The following is a 21878-nucleotide window of genomic DNA, read 5'->3' as shown; positions in this document are numbered from 1 at the left end:
ACAGCTTTGTAGGTTGAGATGTCGGAGAGTTGACGCAGTCCTTCTGCCACATACTCCACACGGTCAAGTACCACAGTTGTGGAGCCTTTATCCGCCGGGAGGATGACAATAGAGCGGTCTGTTTTCAGCTCCTTAATGGCACGGGATTCAGCTGGGGTGATGTTGGGGGTTGTCGGGATGTTCTTCAAGAAGGACTGGGAGGCAACACTGGATGTGAGGAATTCCTGAAATGTCTGCAAGGCATGGTTTTGGGGGAGGGGAGGAGGATCCCTTTGAGGTAAATAAGGTAAAACATAAAACCAATTTTCACTTTTTGGTTAACTTCTTAGACATTTATTATGTCCTACAATTGAAAACAATTTTTGAATTTAATTGTAGTATAACATACAAAAACATATGTTATGATTTGCAAACACAGGTTACGACCAATAAGAATAGTAACTAAAGAAACACTGAGATCATTTTCAGTCAACACTGCCTCGTGACATGCCTTTAAAATGTAAAGCAATCCACAAATATAAATAATTAGATCTGGTAGTGCTTCAGATGCAAAACCCAAGTAATCATTTAACAATTGCAAATAAAATAGTCTTACAACTGTGCCAGCAGTAGCCGTAAAACTCTTTGTGCACAATCTGGAATACAGAGACCTTTTTTACAATATTTATTCAAAATACAACAAACACAATACCAATTATTACAAAATTTTGAGAATAAAGGCTACACAGTGTAACATTCTTGACAAATTTTTAAAATTGTAACAGATACCTAAGTCACTGACAATAAGCAGGCAAGATACACTGAGAAACACCCTAAACCACAACACAATTCCTGAACTGAAAATTTCTTATCCTTGACTTTCTGAAGAAAACAATTTTTCCTTATGAGTTCAAGGAACAAAATAAGAAAGCTGTTTGTACATTGAAATCTGGTGTAGTCAGCAGCAAAATCTACATTCAAAAATAAAAGAATGTCACTCGTCACAAGCAACAAGATCAGCTTTCCATCAAAGATAAATATTAATTTATTTCACTGTCAAGGCTCTCAATTGTCATATCATTGCCTCTGTTTTGCTTATTAGGGCATTTACCACCATATTTCCCTGGCTTGTTAACTGTCTATGAAAGAAGATTGATTTGAAAATATTAATTTTCAGTTGCAGTATATACCTCCTCACTCAGACCAATTCAACACACCTTAAATCTTAGTATGGAATATGCCACAAGTTGTATCCTTACCAAACATCTCAAGCGGCACGATTTGATTTTTTACATATTCCCTTAAAAGTTGACCCTTTCGGGGAAGGGGTGGGGGACTGGATGGTGTGCTTGAGGTCTTTCACTGCACCTCTCAGAGTAGTGCCTCCAAGTAAACTACATGTGGCTCACCCCAATTTCTTTCTTAACAACACCATACAAGAAACTTGATCTATTTGGATACAGAATCTAATAGTTTACACAAAAATTGCTTTAATTAACATTCCAAGGGAAGTACACAGAAAGGAATAATAAGACCTCTTATAACCACATATATAGTGTAGTTTGTATACAATCTTTGTCACTAGATAACTCTGTAAAAACTGTCATATTATACGTGCTTCAGCCCGTTTTAACATTCTTAATTTAATATTTGGAAAGTCTTCATTTATTATAAAGGTAACAAACATTTCAATACAAAATGAAAGTTTGAGATCCTACAGAAGAAAATGTGGAGATGTGTTTGTGGCAGAGGGTGAGAGAGGGAGGGAGGACGGGGTAGGGGGGGATGGGACAGCAGCCACCAGATAAACTGGTACAAAAATTCACAAAACTGCAGGGTAGATTATATATTTTCTGGTGATAAACTGATGGTAATATATATTAATTTTTATTAGAAAAAAGTTCTGCTGTAAATAATACATCCACTGTACATCAATCATCTTGCAATATACTATATTTACAACATAACGTACAAAAGAATACTAAATTGGTTTCTTAAAGATGGACACACCAAGAAGATATATGTTAAATAGATATTGTGAGCTACAAATACAGAAATCTGTTATATTCCTTTCCTCCTGGCACCCAATCTTCTGAAGATGGGAGGTCTAGAATTTGTTGCTGTTTTCCCTGATGATGACAATGTATCTTTCTCAAATTCCTTGATACAAACAGGTCCAAAACGTACTGTTTTACAGGTGTCACTAGTGGGAGCCCTGCTGAGTTCCTCTTGCTGCTCATCATCACTGCAAAAATTATCAGTGCTCCGACAAATATAATCTCCATCTTCGGATTTTGTGGAATCATTACTCAAATAATGGACAGCATCACAAACCACTCCCAAATCTGAAGCACGAGATCTGGCTACAGATTCCAGAAGCTGCAGGTACAAAGAGAAAAAAGAAATCTGTTAGTATAAGACAGATGTGCCTCCATACTGGATGTAGTCCACCATGACCAAAACTTAACATCGTTGAGATTTACATTTTCCCCAAGATAAATTTAGAATATGTAGAAGCTATATTTTGCAATAAAGTTAATGTGAAGCATCGAAAACTTAATACCCAGACCCAGCCTGAAGTATTCACTCTACTTTGTACAATATCCTAGCTAAAAGTACACATGAATTAATTTGATGACAACATGATATGATGCATTTATCCTTACTTTCGTTGATTCCAATGAAACATTGTTTTTGGCATTTTATTCTGGTTATATCAACAGCTATATATTTTTTTAGTTTCACAAAATTTTAAAAAGCTGTTGAGAAGGAGCCGCATTTACTGTAAAGGCCACAAAATGCTTTATTATAACCTTAGAGAACACTGAACATATTCACTTTGGGCAAATGAAAAGCGGAATTAATCAGGAGATGTGGAAAAGGTGAAGATGACATTGAGCTGCTCAATCAAATGCAGAAAAAAACAGTATCCACACAAAGAAAATTACAACAGATGGCACTGACTGCCCAAATAAGTTCATTACACCACCATACTAGTAGTTCATCCCAGTAGCAGTAAACACCAAAAATATAGACAGTGGCAGTATGAGCTGTAGCAGATCAAAATTTTACTTTTATTTCTATTTGTAAGTTGCAATAAGTCTATCATATGTTGCTGGTTATATTTTCATTGGACATACATCATGCAAAATTCATTTCTGCGATCTATGTTTTTTCTTCAGCTGTTGAAGACAGAAATACTATCTCTGTTGTACATAACTGGAAGAAGTATAACTCTTTTTTTTTTCAGAACTGACATTTTCATTCTTGGAATGAAGAGACAGACAGCTAAAAACTGGAGACCTGCAGAAAAGATGTATGGGCGTACTTTTGACAGTATATTTATTGGTCACATATGCAAAGAGGGATTAACACATGAAACCTGCATGTCAGATTACTGGAGAAAACAGAAACATTTTGTATGAAGCTTGAAGACTGAATCAATTTAATGCCTCTTTAGGTGGTGTTAATCTTTCCAGTCTCTGAGCCACAGAATGGCAAAAAAACACAAGTTTCATCATTTCCTCCTCGGGGGCCTTCTGCTTAAATTTGTGTGTGTGTGTGTGTGTGTGTGTGTGTGTGTGTAAGTGCCTGAATTCTTGTGGCATGATTTCAGCATCTGAAACAGCTTCTGCCTCAATGCATCGAGATCCTCAGAATAGACCATTTCGGTGTTGGATGATTGTAGCAGGTAACATGCAAACACTGGAACGTATAGGTTGGTCTCCGTTAAACACCGGGGCTGTGACACACATTTGGTTTTCAGCAAAGAATGATGCAAAGAAACAGCAAGGTGCTATCTATCTCTAACTCCACTACAAACTTCATGTGGTCCTACGCCATTAAATGGTTTGCGGGATAGAGTCATAAAAGAAGCAATCAAGATAAATAATAAATGGTCAAATACACAATAAAGATGATGGCTTGTGGCTAAGCACAGCTTGTAACCCAGCCACCAGAAGGTCGAAGCAGGTGCTCAACAAAAATGTTATCTTATAAGGTGCAGGACTGGGCACCAAAGAGATCATAGGCTGTAGCATGGCTATGTAAGAAGAGCAGCAATCACTACTTGATAGTACCTGAGGAGCAGAGGTTACAAAGCTCATAGATATTTAACCACTTGCAACGATGGAAAATTCAAGTAAATTTTATCAACAAAGACATCTGTCACAAACACAGTAATAGCAGCAATAGATGGCAAATGCTATGGTAAAATAAATATCATCCACTAGCTTGAAAAGTGGAATACATTTTTAATACTGGCTCAGTTATTTTTAACATTTTACCTTCTGATTCCTGGGGATATTTTTCATTTTATGCAAACTTGGCTCATTATGCATGTCATACCACAAATTCTCCTTGTCTAATACAGTCACACAATTATGACAAAAAAACAAAGGGGTTAATCTTTTTATGTAACATGAAACTATTACTGATCCAGACATTCAATAAACTGCACACACATTACACTATTTCTTCAACATGCTCAAATAGGATATGAACATCCCATTACTAGTCTGACCATGCAATAAATGCCAACATCCACACGGATGTTATGTCATTGTTGCAAATATTACAGCTGCCTAGTGATGCATATACACCATTTTCATTCAAAAACTGTGTCACACAGTGTATGCAGCACATGTTGAGAGCTACACTACATTATTGTTTCTACTGTCCCTGAAACTTTTAAGCTATTCTTTGGTTTTGGAATGAATGAATGAATACACCCACATTTACAGAAATGCTTTGAGAAATTGTTATCTTCCACACAAGGAGGTCTTTACAAGACAAACACTACTTCAGGTGTGGTTTCCTACAAAGGTGTTTGATGACCAGTATGAATGATGAACAACACAGTCATATTCTACACCTACATCTATAATCTGCAAATTACTGCAAAGTGCATGGCAGATGGTACAGCCCGGTTATTAGGGTTTTTCACATTCCATTCACATATGGAGTGTGGGAAGAATGATTGACTAAATGCCTCTGTGCATGTTGTAATTTATCAATTCTTGTCCTCACTATCCCCACAGGAGCGATATGTAGAGGGTTTCAGTATATTCCTAGAGCCACCATTTGAAGCCAGTTCTTGATACTTTGTAAGTATGCTTTCTCAGTATGGTTTACGTCTATCTTCAAGAATCTGCCGGTTCATTTTCTTCAGCATCTCTGTGATACTTTCCCACGAATCAAATAAAACTGTGACCATCTGTGATGTTGTTCTCTTTATACATCCAATATACCCTGTTAGTTTGTTTGGTACAGATCCCACAAACTTGAGCAATATTCTAGGAAGGGTCAAATGAGTGATTTGTATGCCCCCTCCCCCCCCCCCTTTTTTTTAACTGACTGCATTTCCCCAGTATTCCACCAATAAACTGAATTAACATTATTTACCCAAGTCTGAGTCTATGTGCTCCTTCTATTTCACATCCCTACTGCACCCAGGTATTTATTATTTATACAAGTTAACGATTCCTGCTGTAACTCACTGAACCAAATGCTAACCAAAAAATTATTCTATTTGATGACAAATTTATATCATTATTTCAAAATAGGTACTCTGCAAGGACATTGAACAACCATGTAAGAAAACCATGAAACAATAGAGGAATTGAAGTATCTTGTGAAACGAAAAGGGAAATGTATCTGTTGGCAAGAACAAGTAGAGACCCTGTAGTAGTTGCACATTATGAACACTATTCAAAATTACTAAGAAGTTATTAAAAAATCAATGTAGATGCACATCACGTCAGGAATCAGTTATTCCTAGAACAGACTGGAATTTAGTGAATTGAGGGTGAGGACAACTAGCAACAGAACAGGATAACATGACTATCGAACTGAATGGAGGGGCATAAATGATTAGTCACTGGTACCAAATATATTTAATAATCATTTCTCAAATACAGCACAAGTATAGGGACAAACAGTCCAAGAGAAAAATCATAATACTCTGTTAAAAAGCAACTATCATAGAATTCAATCATAAGAATGGATCACCATCTTCGCCTCCTGAAAGTAGGAACACTATGTATTCTCTCAAAATTAAAAGCTCATCTGGTTTTGACAGTGTTTCCAAAAGAATACTAAAGATTTGTTCCTATACAGGCAGATTATTATTAATGTTTAAAAACCCCTAAAGTGATGTAGATGAAGTCGAGACAAGTAGTTTGAGATAAGGCACATGGGGTTGAAAATGTCAGGAAATACCCCAAAAGTGAATGACAAATATCGAACATGTGATGTCACCAGATGACATATCTATTCGCAGGTGTAGGAATTGGGCTTGTCGATCCTACCCCTGCTGGAAGGGGGGCAGTGTTTCACTTTGATCCACTTGGGTACTCTGTATTAGTTCTTCATTATATGGCAGTGCTTGCGGTAGTGGTAATCCAATACTACAATGATTGAGTTTACAATTATGAAAACAGAATAACACAGCAAAGCAATATGTGGCAGTGACCTCTATCAGTAAGAGTAGGATTAACAAGCCCAACGCCTGCATGTGTGGTGAGGTACATCATCTGGTGGCACTCACATGTTCAAAATTTAGTTTTGGGGTATTTCCCGACATTTGTGACCCCAAGTGTTTTATATCAAATTACTTATGTCAAAGTTCTCTACATCACTTCGGGGGTTTTTAATGTCATTAAGAATCACTCTGTACAGTAATTTATGATTTATCTGTAATATATAGTGCATCACTAACTCAATGCCTTTTTCCAGAGACTGAAGTATGCCATTGTCAAACCACTCTTTAAGAAAGTGATAGGAGATATTTCTATAACTATGAACCTGTTTCACTGCTGATATCATTCCCAAAATTTTTTGAGAAGTTCATGTATTATAGAATAATATCTCATCTGAGCAACAATAATATCCCCAGAAAATGTCACAGTTTGGGCCTCAGAGGAGTTGTTCTGGTGAGAATGCCACTTATACGTTCACTCAACAAATTTAAAAAAGTGCCGATTGGTATTTTCTGCAACCTATCTAAGGCATCTGACTGTGTGAATCACAATATTCTCCTATATAAACTCATGTTTTATGAGATTGATGGTAAACTCGAACTCGGGACCTTTGCCTTCAGTGGGCAAGTGCTCTACAACTGAGCTACCCAAGCACGACTCACACCCCATCCTCACAGCTTTACTTCCGCCAGTACCTCGTCTTTTACTTTCCAAACTTTACAGAAGCTCTTCTGCGAACCATGCTGGACTAGCACTCCTGAAAGAAAGGATATTGCGGAGACATGGCTGAGCCACAGCCCGGGGGATGTTTCCAGAATGAGATTTTCACTCTGCAGCGAAGTGTGTGCTGATATGACACTTACTGGCATATTAAAACTGTGTGCCGGACCGAGACTCTAACTGATGTTGAGGCATCTGTTTAAGCAGTTGGGTATTCCCTCATGAAGTTTGTTGCAAATAATCCACAGCATTTCAAAAGGAAGAACGATGTTCCTAACTGCAAAAGCAGAAGTAAAAATGACTTTCACTACTCCTCATTCAGGTTGTCTTTAGCACAAAAACAGGTGGACAATGCAGTAACAATTTTTTTCATCACTTATCCAGTGATATAAAATATCTGAGACAATAGCAAAGTAAAAGATGGAAGCAAACTGAAAAATCTTCTCCTTGGCTGGTTGACTGGTTGGTTAAAGGGACCAAACTACTAGATCATCAGTCCTTTTGTCCTCAAACCGATCAGTCTATATGGCTGTAGATCAGAGATAGCCTATGCGCAAGATCCAGACGAAGAGAACCCCAGGTCTATGAACATCAGCAAAGCTCAGGTACAGGACAAAAAGAAGAAAGGGAGACAGAGAAAAAAAGGCATGCAAGTTGCCCCATCCAGGGAGCAGCCAGAAGGCCCTGAAAGCACAGAGCAATGAGGGTACATACATCCCCAGGCACCTGCCAGTTACCAGAGGTACTCTGCTCCAAGATTCCCTTGGAAAGGCTAGCAACACGCACAGGGCGAGAGAAGCACTCTTCTGCGATCTGTTAGTCTTGTGCATCTTTTGTCTCTCTCTGCTTCTTTCGCCCTGTGCATGTTGCATGACCAACTATTATTTTACATTTGATCCATGCTCCTGTCCTGTGCTAAGTTTCGAGTTCTTCTCTGAGATGTGACACTACTACTAATACTACAAATACTACTACTACTTTGTCTTGTTTGCTGAACATACAAAGCTTTTTACTTATTTTAGATGCCCTTTGTACTGTTGCACACTTTGGTATCCATTGTTGCTGTAACTGCCATATGGTCACTGATACCAGATTTGATCCAGACATCCTCAAAGGGGTCAGGTTTATTTGTTGCCATTAGATATAGCATATTTGCATCATGAGCAGGGATGCTAACTACCTGTTCTAAGTAATTTTCAGAGAAGGCATTTAGTAACATTTCACAGGATGCCTTCTTACACCCAGCTCTGGCACTTTGTTGGGAAAGCTCTCATATATATATCTTAAAACAAAGTGACTTACCAAATGAAAGTGCTGGCAGGTCGACAGACACACAAACGAACACAAACATACACCTTTGTTTCAGATATATTTTTCCTTCGTGGAATGTTTCCTTCTATTATATATATATATATATATATATATGATGTGACTTACCAAATGAAAGTGCTGGCAGGTCGACAGACACACAAACGAACACAAACATACACACAAAATTCAAGCTTTCGCAACAAACTGTTGCCTCATCAGGAAAGAGGGAAGGAGAGGGAAAGACGAAAGGATGTGGGTTTTAAGGGAGAGGGTAAGGAGTCGTTCCAGTCCTGGGAGCGGAAAGACTTACCTTAGGGGGAAAAAGGGACGGGTATACACTCGCGCACACACACACATATCCATCCACACATATACAGACACAAGCAGACATATTTAAAGACAAAGAGTTTGGGCAGAGATGTCAGTCGAGGCAGAAGTGCAGAGGCAAAGATGTTGTTGAATGACAGGTGAGGTATGAGTGGCGGCAACTTGAAATTAGCGGAGATTGAGGCCTGGTGGATAACGGGAAGAGAGGATATATTGAAGAGCAAGTTCCCATCTCCGGAGTTCGGATAGGTTGGTGTTAGTGGGAAGTATCCAGATAACCCAGACGGTCAGTGGATTTTATAGTTGGATTTTATAGTTCAATAACAGCTGCTTTCACATATTAAACAACCATTTCGGCTAGTTCCAATAACTTTCACTTTATTTCCACTTCCGTTTTTCGCACATCACTGATCATTTTAGCCGCTCCCCACAGGTTTTAACGTCATTATTTCTTCGTCAGACAATTGTTAGCCCCATTTTTGTAATCTTTCACCACAACACCACTCCTTTTAATACGTTTTTTCGAAATTTTCCCGAATTTCTCCGTCCTTTAACGTGATTTAGCGGCAACACAACCACCTAACCTTTGTGCACATCGCTGTCTACCAACCCAAGTTCACCACAGGATCAACTTAACTAACACTTTTTCGCCTTTTTTCATACCAGATCTCCAGTTGCTTTCTAGTTCACCTTTATCTCTCCCCATATATTTCTATCTTTCATTTTCATTTCAACTTCATGTTAAACTTTCCACCTTCTAATACCATGTCACCCTCACAACACCCCCACAACGACCCCATTAAGTTTTATTTACATTCCCTCCGCAAACATGCCTTCACCCTAGCCAGATTACGCTCACATATTTTATTTTCTCAGGCTTGTCTGACATTTGGCATAACCCCCAAAGGCCTCACACTTAAAGTTCCCATCTCTGGCTGCAACCCTTCTTTCCATCAGTCCCTATACCAGTTCCAAACTGAACAATCCATTGCCCTCACCCACCTAATCCTTCACCTACACATCAACTCAGCCAATGAACACACCCATCAACTCCTATCCTTAATAAAAGTCCTCAATCTTTCCTCTCCCACACCCACACCGGCTATTCAGAGCATCCTCCTACAGGCCAACCGCAAATTAGAACAGCATGCCACCCTTCACCTCAAAAAAACTATCCAATCTCCTGGTTTCCCACCTCCGGAAAGGCAACTCACTCACCCTTCACAACCTTTCCAGTAAACCTCAACCACCTCTCATTGCACACAAACCCAGTCTCTCCCATCTACTCAATCTCCCACTTCCAGCTCCACTCCCTCCAAAACCTCAAAATTCCAATCAACACAATCTGGTACCACAACACCCTAATTCAGTAGTTAACCTTTCCTCCAAACCTCTCTCCCAATCCGAAACCTCTGTCCTATCCAAAGGCCTCACCATCAGCCCCACTCCCAGATTCAACCAAAGATTCGCCCTCGCCAAAGATTTACTGTCCTACACTCGTACTCTCTGCTGGAAGTATCACTTTGCCACGAAGAAAAATGATCCTAATCCTACCCTAATGATCCAACTCCCCAAGACACTATCCAAATTGAACCCTGCCTGGAACAGTTCCGTCCTCCGTCACAGCGGGACCCACCTCCTCTTCCTCAAAATCACCCTCTCCAAACCTTCCAGGAATTTCTGACTTCCAGCCTTGCCTCTCAATCCTCCTTAAAAAAACCTTAATCCTACTCCCAACATCACCACTGCTGAAGCCCAGGCTATCCGTGATCTGAAGGCTGACCGGTCCATCGTCATTCTTCCGGCGGACAAGGGTTCCACGACCGTCGTACTTGATCGTCGGGAGTATGTGGCTGAGGGACTGCGTCAGCTTTCAGACAACACCACATACAAAGTTTGCCAAGGTAATCCCATTCCTGATGTCCAGGCAGAGCTTCAAGGAATCCTCAGAACCTTAGGCCCCCTACAAAACCTTTCACCTGACTCCATCAACCTCCTGACCTCACCGACACCCCGCACCCCTACCTTCTACCTTCTTCCTAAAATTCACAAACCCAATCATCCCGGCCGCCCCATTGTAGCTGGTTACCAAGCCCCCACAGAACATATCTCTGCCTACGTAGATCAACACCTTCAACCCATTACATGCAGTCTCCCATCCTTCATCAAAGACACCAACCACTTTCTCGAACGCCTGGAATCCTTACCCAATCCGTTACCCCCAGAAACCATCCTTGTAACCATTGATGCCACTTCCTTATACACAAATATCCCGCACGTCCAGGGCCTCGCTGCGATGGAGCACTTCCTTTCACGCCGATCACCTGCCACACTACCTAAAACCTCTTTCCTCATTACCTTAGCCAGCTTCATCCTGACCCACAACTTCTTCACTTTTGAAGACCAGACATACCAACAATTAAAGGGAACAGCCATGGGTACCAGGATGGCCCCTCCGTATGCCAACCTATTCATGGGTCGCTTAGAGGAAGCCTTCTTGGTTACCCAGGCCTGCCAACCCAAAGTTTGGTACAGATTTATTCATGACATCTTCATCTTCATGATCTGGACTCACAGTGAAGAAGAACTCCAGAATTTCCTCTCCAACCTCAACTCCTTTGGTTCCATCAAATTCACCTGGTCCTACTCCAAATCCCATGCCACTTTCCTTGATGTTGACCTTCACCTGTCCAATGGCCAGCTTCACACGCCCGTCCACATCAAACCCACCAACAAGCAACAGTACCTCCATTACGACAGCTGCCACCCATCCACATCAAACGGTCCCTTCCCTACAGCCTAGGTCTTCGTGGCAAACGAATCTGCTCCAGTCCGGAATACCTGAACCATTACACCAACAACCTGAAAACAGCTTTCTCATCCCGCAACTACCCTCCCGACCTGGTACAGAAGCAAATAACCAGAGCCACTTCCTCATCCTCTCAAACCCAGAACCTCCCACAGAAGAACCACAAAAGTGCCCCACTTGTGACAGGATACTTTCCGGGACTGGATCAGATTCTGAATGTGGCTCTCCAGCAGGGATACGACTTCCTCAAATCCTGCCCTGAAATGAGATCCATCCTTCATGAAATCCTCCCCACTCCACCAAGAGTGTCTTTCCGCCGTCCACCTAACCTTCGTAACCTCTTAGTTCATCCCTATGAAATCCCCAAACCACCTTCCCTACCCTCTGGCTCCTACCCTTGTAACCGCCCACGGTGTAAAACCTGTCCCATGCACCCTCCCACCACCACCTACTCCAGTCCTGTAACCCGGAAGGTGTACACAATCAAAGGCAGAGCCACGTGTGAAAGCACCCACGTGAATTACCAACTGACCTGCCTACACTGTGGCGCATTCTAGACCAGCAACAAACTGTCCATTCGCATGAATGGACACAGGCAGACAGTGTTTGTTGGTAATGAGGATCACCCTGTGGCTAAACATGCCTTGGTGCACGGCCAGCACATCTTGGCGCAGTATTACACCGTCCGGGTTATCTGGATACTTCCCACTAACACCAACCTATCCGAACTCCCGAGATGGGAACTTGCTCTTCAATATATCCTCTCTTCCCATTATCCACCAGGCCTCAATCTCCGCTAATTTCAAGTTGCCGCCACTCATACCTCACCTGTCATTCAACAACATCTTTGCCTCTGCACTTCTGCCTCGACTGACATCTCTGCCCAAACTCTTTGTCTTTAAATATGTCTGCTTGTGTCTGTATATGTGTGGATGGATATGTGTGTGTGTGTGCGCGAGTGTATACCCATCCCTTTTTCCCCCTAAGGTAAGTCTTTCCGCTCCCGGAACTGGAACGACTCCTTACCCTCTCCCTTAAAACCCACATCCTTTCGTCTTTCCCTCTCCTTCCCTCTTTCCTGATGAGGCAACAGTTTGTTGCGAAAGCATGAATTTTGAGTGTATGTTTGTGTTCGTTTGTGTGTCTGTCGACCTGCCAGCACTTTCATTTGGTAAGTCACATCACATCATCTTTGTTTTTAAGTATATTTTTCCTACGTGGAATGTTTCCTTCTATTATATATATATATATATATATATATATATATATATATATATATATATATATATATATATATATAATAGAGGGAAACATTCCACGTGGGAAAAATATATTTAAAAAGAAAGATGATGAGACTTACCAAACAAAAGCGCTGGCAGGTCGATAGACACACAAACAAACACAAACATACACACAAAATCTAGCTTTCGCAACCAATGGTTGCCTCGTCAGGAAAGAGGGAAGGAGAGGGAAAGACAAAAGGATTTGGGTTTTAAGGGAGAGGGTAAGGAGTCATTCCAATCCCGGGAGCGGAAAGACTTACCTTAGGGGGAAAAAAGGAGGAAAAAAGGACAGGTATACACTCGCACACACACACATATCCATCCTCATATACACAGACACAAGCAGACATTTGTAAAGGCAAAGAGTTTCAAACTCTTTGCCTTTACAAATGTCTGCTTGTGTCTGTGTATATGAGGATGGATATGTGTGTGTGTGCGAGTGTATACCTGTCCTTTTTTCCTCCTTTTTTCCCCCTAAGGTAAGTCTTTCCGCTCCCGGGATTGGAATGACTCCTTACCCTCTCCCTTAAAACCCAAATCCTTTTGTCTTTCCCTCTCCTTCCCTCTTTCCTGACGAGGCAACCATTGGTTGCGAAAGCTAGATTTTGTGTGTATGTTTGTGTTTGTTTGTGTGTCTATCGACCTGCCAGCGCTTTTGTTTGGTAAGTCTCATCATCTTTCTTTTTAAATATATATATATATATATATATATATATATATATAATAGAGGGAAACATTCCACATGGGAAAAATATATTTAAAAAGAAAGATGATGAGACTTACCAAACAAAAGCGCTGGCAGGTTGATAGACACACAAACAAACACAAACATACACACAAAAATCTAGCTTTCGCAACCAACAGTTGCCTCGTCAGGAAAGAGGGAAGGAGAAGGAAAGACAAAAGGATATGGGTTTTAAGGGAGAGGGTAAGGAGTCATTCCAATCCCGGGAGCGGAAAGACTTACCTTAGGGGGAAAAAAGGACAGGTATACACTCGCACACACACACATATCCATCCGCATATACACAGACACAAGCAGACATTTTTTAAAATGTCTGCTTGTGTCTGTGTATATGCGGATGGATATGTGTGTGTGTGCGAGTGTATACCTGTCCTTTTTTCCCCCTAAGGTAAGTCTTTCCGCTCCCGGGATTGGAATGACTCCTTACCCTCTCCCTTAAAACCCATATCCTTTTGTCTTTCCTTCTCCTTCCCTCTTTCCTGACGAGGCAACCGTTGGTTGCGAAAGCTAGATTTTTGTGTGTATGTTTGTGTTTGTTTGTGTGTCTATCGACCTGCCAGCGCTTTTGTTTGGTAAGTCTCATCATCTTTCTTTATATATATATATATATATATATATATATATATATATATATATATAGAAAGAAACATTCCACATGGGAAAAATACATTAAAAACAAAGATTCCATGACTTACCAAATGGGAAAGCGCTGGTAGATAGGCACAATAAAAAAGCACGCACGCACACACACACACACACACACACACACACACACACACACACACAACCCCCGGTTGCTTCGTCAGGAAAGAGGGAAGGAGAGGGAAAGATGAAAGGATGTGGGTTTTAAGGGAGAGGGTAAGGAGTCATTCCAATCCCGGGAGCGGAAAGACTTACCTTAGGGGGAAAAAAGGACAGGTACACACTCGCACACACATATCCATCCACACATATAGACACAAGCAGCAAGCAGCAAGTTGCATGTCTGCAAAAGCTCGAAATTGTGTGTGTGTGTGTGTGTGTGTGTGCGCGGTTTTTTATTGTGCCTATCTACCAGCGCTTTCCCGTTTTGTATAGGAAGTTGCAACCTAGCTTGTCATAGAAACTTTGAAGTCTCTGGTTCAATCCTTCCACTCGACTCAGAACTAGGCGGCTATCAGCAGATCTGTAGGCACTGCTGTAAAGTATGAGCTTCAGCTGATATTCTTAACCTTCTCTGCCAGTCACTGAAATGATCCAACTATGACCTTCCTGCTCAGAAGATATGCATCATATGTTTTAACAGGCCACACAGTCTGCAGTTGGTTGCAACTTGTTCCCTCAATGGCTGTCGGAATAGCCTCTTCAATATGTTGAATGAGCCCCCCCCCCCCCCCCCCCCCCCACACACACACACCAAGTGAACCTGGTGTTCCTTCCTGTTTCCTGCTACCATTGCCCTAACTGCTACTGCCTGTACGTTTGAGCTGCCAACAATGAATAGACTCATTATGCTTTGGCTTTTGCTTTTGCATTTGCCTCTAAAAGAAGATTTCTATTAAGGAAAAAGAATAACCTGTGGTAACCATTACTGGCATCTTAACTTTTTCACAATATAGCCGCTAACAAATTCACAAATACTGTTAACTTATGATAAATGTAGATAATATACCCTCATCTTTAAAGCGAAAACTAGTTGTAATGCAGTAAGTTAGTTACAAAATATTCAACAGAAACTAAATCACAAATGCTAATTTATTAGAAAATAGTTATGCAAATGACAGTGGTAAGTTCTGAAAATTTTCGAAACGTAAAATTATTTACATTGATATCTACTTAAATTTGAGGTGAAGTATTGTTTGACAGTAACAGTAAATCACAAACATCGAATTTTTACAAAATATATCATCCACAATAATTCTGAGTCAAGGGCACCTATACAAAAGTTTGTAAAGTGGGAGGGGGGCTACTCCTGTAAACCTGGGAGTATGCAGTATTTCTAATGTTTTGGAAGATGAATAGTGACTTGTAAGCACCCATAAAAAGTTCCAGTTCCGAGCATGTTAAAGACCTGCATAATACGGATGCCTGACTACAATATATTTTTTTCCTTTCCCAAGTGCTAGGTGGAGTGAGGGATGGAGCCCCTTGTCCCCAGGGTATGGGTACCCTTGTTCTGAATGAAAAAGTGTTACTACTGTATACTTATGCTGTGCAGTTGTAATTACACAACAAGGCAGGTAAAATGGAAGAGATTATATATCAAACCAAAAACATGGTTGAAAATCCTGATGTCATTCTAACTATAATTACTGATCCTATAACCCAATTAACAGATACATTAAGGCAGCTACAGGGTGCACAGCAATCAATGCAATCATTTAATTCCTCTGCTGTATGTCATACATGAATCATGACACTAGTGATTCTATGTTCATGGAAGGTTTGAAATAGTTGAGAGCCTATCTCCAGTTCTCTTTATACTGGAAAACTGAATTAAGTGTTGGAAAATAAGCTGACAGTTTGACTGCTATAATTACCTTGGTTTGTCTTAGCATTTTTAAGTGACCAAAAGAATGCACAGAAATACATATTTAAACAAGAATAATATGGAGGAAATCAAATGGAAGCACAATATAAAAAACCAAAAACCTCACAAAAAGGGTAGATTCAGAAAATGACACTAACACCAAGCAAAAACTCTGCTTAAGTCTGATCTTTCGCAGTATCTCACTGTCATCAGTGTGTTTCTTTTTATTCTGCAACACATGAAATATATATTGTTACACAGTGGATTTATTCTTTACAATGCTGTTTTGTGCTAATTTTTGTTAACAATCAAAAAATATTTAACATTTTAATATTTATGTCTTTTTACTTCTTTAGTGGTCTTTTGGATACTTCTCATACAGAATCTCATCTGCAACACAAGTGCCTGTTTCCTTAAAACATCAGCAAAACCTAATCCAAAACAACATTTAAAAAACCCCTCTATGTAACAACTTATATTTCATGTGCTATAGTTGTTTTTGGTACACTTCACTGTCCTTGAGCTACGAAAAGCATGTCTAGTGGTTAAGGAGTGTGAGGTGATGTCTCAAGACATCATTTTATATTTTTGTTCATGTTAACTACTAATTTATTACATCCTGTAGATGTTGCCCCCCAAACAATGCATTCCCAGTATTACATCATACTGTTTGCACATTGCTATGTAAAGTGCTTCAGTTACGTACTCATAATTCACCGAGATGGTGCTGGCATAAGCAGTTCACACAGTCTACTGCGAGCATCCTACAACACCCAAACAATATCCAACCTTAGGGCATCAATGTCGACTTTAATGTTTGTCCACAAGCATATTTATCCTTCTATAACAGCTACAGTACTTTCAAAATAGTACAAGATTTTTACAATGTGTAGGATATATACCTTGTTTGCAGTCATTTTCTGTGACTGATCCTCTTCTTCTGGTTCCATATCTTGCCGTTGCTCTAAAGTAGTGGTCTGTGGTTTCAAAATACCTCGCAGTTGTGGCTGTCCACCATTTATAGAAGTAACTCCCTGTCGTGTCTGATCTGCAATAAAAGAAATAAGTGTAATTTGTTCTTTGTTGTCTAGGTGGCATTTTGTCAATGAAACATTCAGTAACACTGCACAGATTATTGGGATTTATGCCAATACATATTCTAGTAAAGGTCTTCTGTAACTTTATGGACTTGTCTGCAAGCAATCTGCATAAGCCTTTCACTCTGTGGCAGAGTGTGCACTGTTTTAAAATGTCCTGACAGATTAAAACTGTATCCCAGACCAAAACATGAAACCAGAATCTTGCTTTTTTTTTGGGTAATTACCAACTCAGTTACCCAGGCATAACTCAAAACCAGCTTCAATTTTGCAATAACTCTCTCCTACTTTCCAGATTTGACATAAAGTCTCCTGCAAACTTCATGAGACTAACATTCCTTGTTTCCTGTAGATACAATATGTTAATTCCATTCTCATAAAATATCTACAAAATTTTTTGAATCACCACAATACTGCACAAGGCAGTTCGCTGAGCAAATTTAATAGCTGCAGACTTAATTAATGATACGCAAGCACAAGAGTGTCAGGCCACTCTTGGTAACTACTGTTTACTCACTGAAACATGTTCTGTAATTCAGTGACTTTTAACTATATTCTGCCCACCCATTCCCATGCGAAAAATGTCTCTCTTCTACCATTTGAGCACATACATAACCAAACAACAATTGTCTGCGTGCCACTATCGAAGTCAGAGGTTCCTTAACCCTCAATAATGTCAACACAGCTTCACAATCATTAGTAAGATAAAGAGGATCAAATTCTCTTACAGAGCTCGTATGCAATGAAACTCTTTCTGTTTCTACCAGCACTTCAAATGTTCTGTGATTCTTGAGTACCAACAATGTATAGCTGCCTACACATCCATTAACATTTTCTGAAACACTAGATGAATCCCTTAACTGTTTACACCATTGTTCTAGAAGGGTGGATGCACTCACGCAAGGAGAGGTCCCCAGGGCCAGGATTGTCTTTTTGAAACAAGCTACATAAAGGTTTACATTAGATTGTTAGTAACTCAAGAAAAGAATTTCAGACTATCTTGTGATCTGCTATAGCCTTAAAAATAACACTAATTCCAAAATGTCACCATAGCCTAGTAGCTGAGATATTTGGCTGGTATGCTGAAGGTTGAAAGTTCAAAATCAATTGGGTGCATCTAGTTTTTTACACCTTTATCGACATAACTGCGATCATTGTTTTTATTCAATTAACTGGTTTTCGTTTCCAATCCTTTTCCACGTCATTTCAACGATCATATTAAATTTTTAGTTACTTGCATTTTATCTTCCACTTATACCCTTTTTTCATTTGGAATCTATCTCCTTTGTGATTTTTATTATTTTTATGTACTTACTTCCTTTCATAGTTTTATATTTTTGTTCATGTTAACTGCAACTACTAATTTATTACTCATTTTGCTTGAATTTAGTTTTATTTATGAAACCTTCTTTTGTTTAAATCTTCATCTGCTTTATTTTGTCCCTTATGCGAAAAGAATTTACTTTTTAAATGTTTTTTTGAACATTACCATCCAAAACAAATGTACATCTTGTACAAAAAATAAATTTTTGACACCAGTGCACAGCCAATATAAATAGATTATTTTGTCTTTCATTTTTTGAATGATACATCAGTATTCTTAAACTTTTAAATATTATGACATGTAAATGAAAATGATTAAATTCACAGGATCTCTCTCTCTCTCTCTCTCTCTCTAGCCTCTTCCCCACTGCATCACCCACGTGTGGTGTGTATGTGTTGTATGGTAAAACCGGGTATTGGGTCAAACAAGGGAACTTCGGCTTTTATGAGTAATGCTGCCATCGGTCACGTAACTCCCACAAGGGAAGGACCTCAGAGATGGCCAACCAATTCAATTCATTTTTGATGGGCCACTTGTGCATGAAGAAAAAGTAAGGACTATAAGATATTTTGGGTCACTACCATATTTTGAGAAAACCGTACTTAAAATTCGTAACACTAAATCAATCTAAAATTAACTGGATCGATAGATAAATGCAAACAGAGCAATTTTCATAATCACATATCATCACATATATTGTCCAAAACCACATACTTCTAGAAGGCAACACAAAAAGGGACTTTTATGACTCTCATTTATACACGCATGAAGGTAAACATATGTGAGCACAAGTGGCGCTAGCCAAGTGACCATCACACCTGGTTTACAAGCAGAGATGCCGTGTCCAGTTCCTAAATAGTGAAGAATAATCTTTTAAGCCTTGTTGTATGGAAACAGGTCCAAAAAGGACTGCTGTGAATTATTCATGAGGAACCCACAGCAGCTGATCACGGGGCGCTATATTTATACCTAGGCACAGACCAGAGTGTGTGCAAGTACAAAGACCCATGCATGTTACCCATGTTTCCCATTTGTCATTGATTGTGGGTAGTTAATTTTTGAAGAGTGAAGGTTTCCACCAGAAGAGAGTTGTTTTCCGTGGTTAGTCTGTTGCAAGCATCAGGGATACTTGCAGTGAACTGTTGTTGTATTCCTAGAATACAACACTTTTTGCAAAATAATACACTGATATTCATAAGTGAAGAATTGTATTATGAAGTTGAAAGTGTTGAAATGGAATATGTCGAAACTTGTCAGACTGTAATCATTTATCATGATTCAGGAACATTCAAGTCACAGTCAGGCCTTGCTTCAGCAGTTCTGGATGCGAATTATTAGCCTGAAATGAAATGGTCAAATTATGGAACAATACCCTTTGCAGTTGAAGTAAAAGTGGTAACTTTGGCCAAGTAACATCCAATTTGGAATCTGCAAGCTCTGCAAAAGAAAAGAGCAACAATGGCCCTTAAAAGGAAGAAGGATTTGGCATTGTGGGAAAAAGACATCATTAAAGCAGGGACAAGATATGACAAATACCAGTATGTACATAAAAGTACATTCAATCAATCTGTCCAATCTGTTTGCCATCACAATGAGAATCGTCCAGCAGTGGTCTGCAAGTGCAGTGCTTCAATTTATGACTAACAAGGCTTTTGTATCTGCTGCATCTTTATCCTGAGCAAAGAATTTCAAATCCGATAAAAAATTTGTCAAAAGCACACCACAAAATACGTCTTGAACATGAAGGAGGAGGTGGTGGTGGTGGTGATGAATGGTTTGTGGGGCGCTCAACTACGCGGTTATCAGTGTCCGTACAAATTCCGAATCTTTGCTCAGCCCAATCTCGCCACTTTCATGATGATGAAATGATGAGGACAACACAAACACCCAGTCATCTCGAGGCAGGTGAAAATCTCTGACCCCACCAGGAATTTGAACACGAAGGTAGAAAATACCAGAAATCCACTGAAACTGGCAGCACTTTTCAGGCCACAAATATCTTGATTATATGATCGACACCGACCAGTCAGTGTTTGACTATCAGACAAATGTCCGACAGATGTTACTGCATAACGGAGAAAAATGAACACTTATTGCAGTCAGAAGTATACATAAAACCACACATTCATACATGACACAATACTCCATTACCACGTCTGCCAAATTGTTGTCTGTGTTCTCTTGTGAACTAGTGATAAGTTTGGTCCTCGAGTTATACAACAAGTCACTCATTTAACCAATTCTTTAAAAATGTTTACATTACCTGCTCCAAATCCGGGATATCGACTTATTCAATTTTCAGAACACATCTCATGAACATTTTAAAGCCATGCAATGCTGATAACAGCTTTTATCTCATATTAGATAAGTGGTGTGGACTATTACTATTATGCATGATACTATGTTTACAGATGGCAAGAGTCAACCAACTTGCACAGTAAAAGTAATTCCACCAAACTGTACACCTATGTGCCAATCCTGTGATGTTTATTTTTATCACCAAGTTAAAAACTTTATTTCATGGCTTCTAAATTGCCATTGGCTTTCAGAAACCAAGTAGGAATTACACAACTGTATGCAATAACAGTCCATAGCATTAGGTATTCATGATCAACTTTCAACAATGGTTTTTCAGGCGATGTTATCATATGCATGGTATGTATCAGAATTAAATCCTGACAAAGAAGTATTTTTGAATATTAACCAAGTCTGTTTTCCACAGAATATTGGGAAGAAATGTCATAGTTGCTCAGAAATTTTATTCATTTGATGTGCCTGGTGCAAGGAATATATTTGCTTCTAATGTTAATATGATAAATGCCATCCATCCAGTTGTTTGGAGAACTGTGAGGATATGTAACAGTGTGCATAAAGTGCTTGCAGAACAATTAGGATAGAAATTGTACGTATTCAGTAATCAAAGAGGTTAATATTATTTATTGTTATATTCCCTATTGATGTATATTTACTTTATGAACCTTCTAATTCCAACCAATTCTGAAATGAAGAAAGTTACTTATGGTGGGAAAAAAGATAAGGAAGAATAGCAGTATACATGTAAGAATCAAACGTGGAATCTCTGCTCATGAACCTAGTGTCTTGGTCACTCGGCTACTGCCACTTTCACTGAAGTGTGTTTTTGATGATGAAAAATGCTGTTTACAATTCCCTTTGATACTGTTAATTTTGAGTCAATTTAGTGTCATGAACTTTAAGGGCAGTTTTCTCAAAACTTTGGGGGGTTCATCCATTCACTAGTGTTCTGCCGAAAGGCAGGTTTTCACATGGTAGCTCT

At 39.5% G+C, this 21878-nt stretch overlaps 1 protein-coding gene across 1 annotated transcript in view; it reads right to left on the bottom strand.

Annotated features, from left to right (window-relative positions):
- Positions 1-330: 330 nt before the first annotated feature.
- LOC126169628 (uncharacterized) overlaps positions 331-21878 on the bottom strand; it is a 194401-nt gene continuing 172853 nt past the window's right edge. The window contains exons 8-9 of the mRNA XM_049920657.1: positions 17065-17210; positions 331-2358 (exon numbers count right to left, since the gene is read on the bottom strand). Of these exons, the coding sequence (XP_049776614.1) occupies positions 2041-2358; positions 17065-17210 (464 nt within the window). The 3' untranslated portion in view covers positions 331-2040. The remainder of the gene's footprint in view (positions 2359-17064; positions 17211-21878) is intronic.

Source organism: Schistocerca cancellata, chromosome 1 (assembly GCF_023864275.1).
Source record: "Schistocerca cancellata isolate TAMUIC-IGC-003103 chromosome 1, iqSchCanc2.1, whole genome shotgun sequence".
Taxonomy (NCBI): domain Eukaryota; kingdom Metazoa; phylum Arthropoda; class Insecta; order Orthoptera; family Acrididae; genus Schistocerca; species Schistocerca cancellata.
The sequence above is the reverse complement of the archived record's forward strand: the minus strand, read 5'-3'. Positions and strand labels throughout refer to the sequence as shown.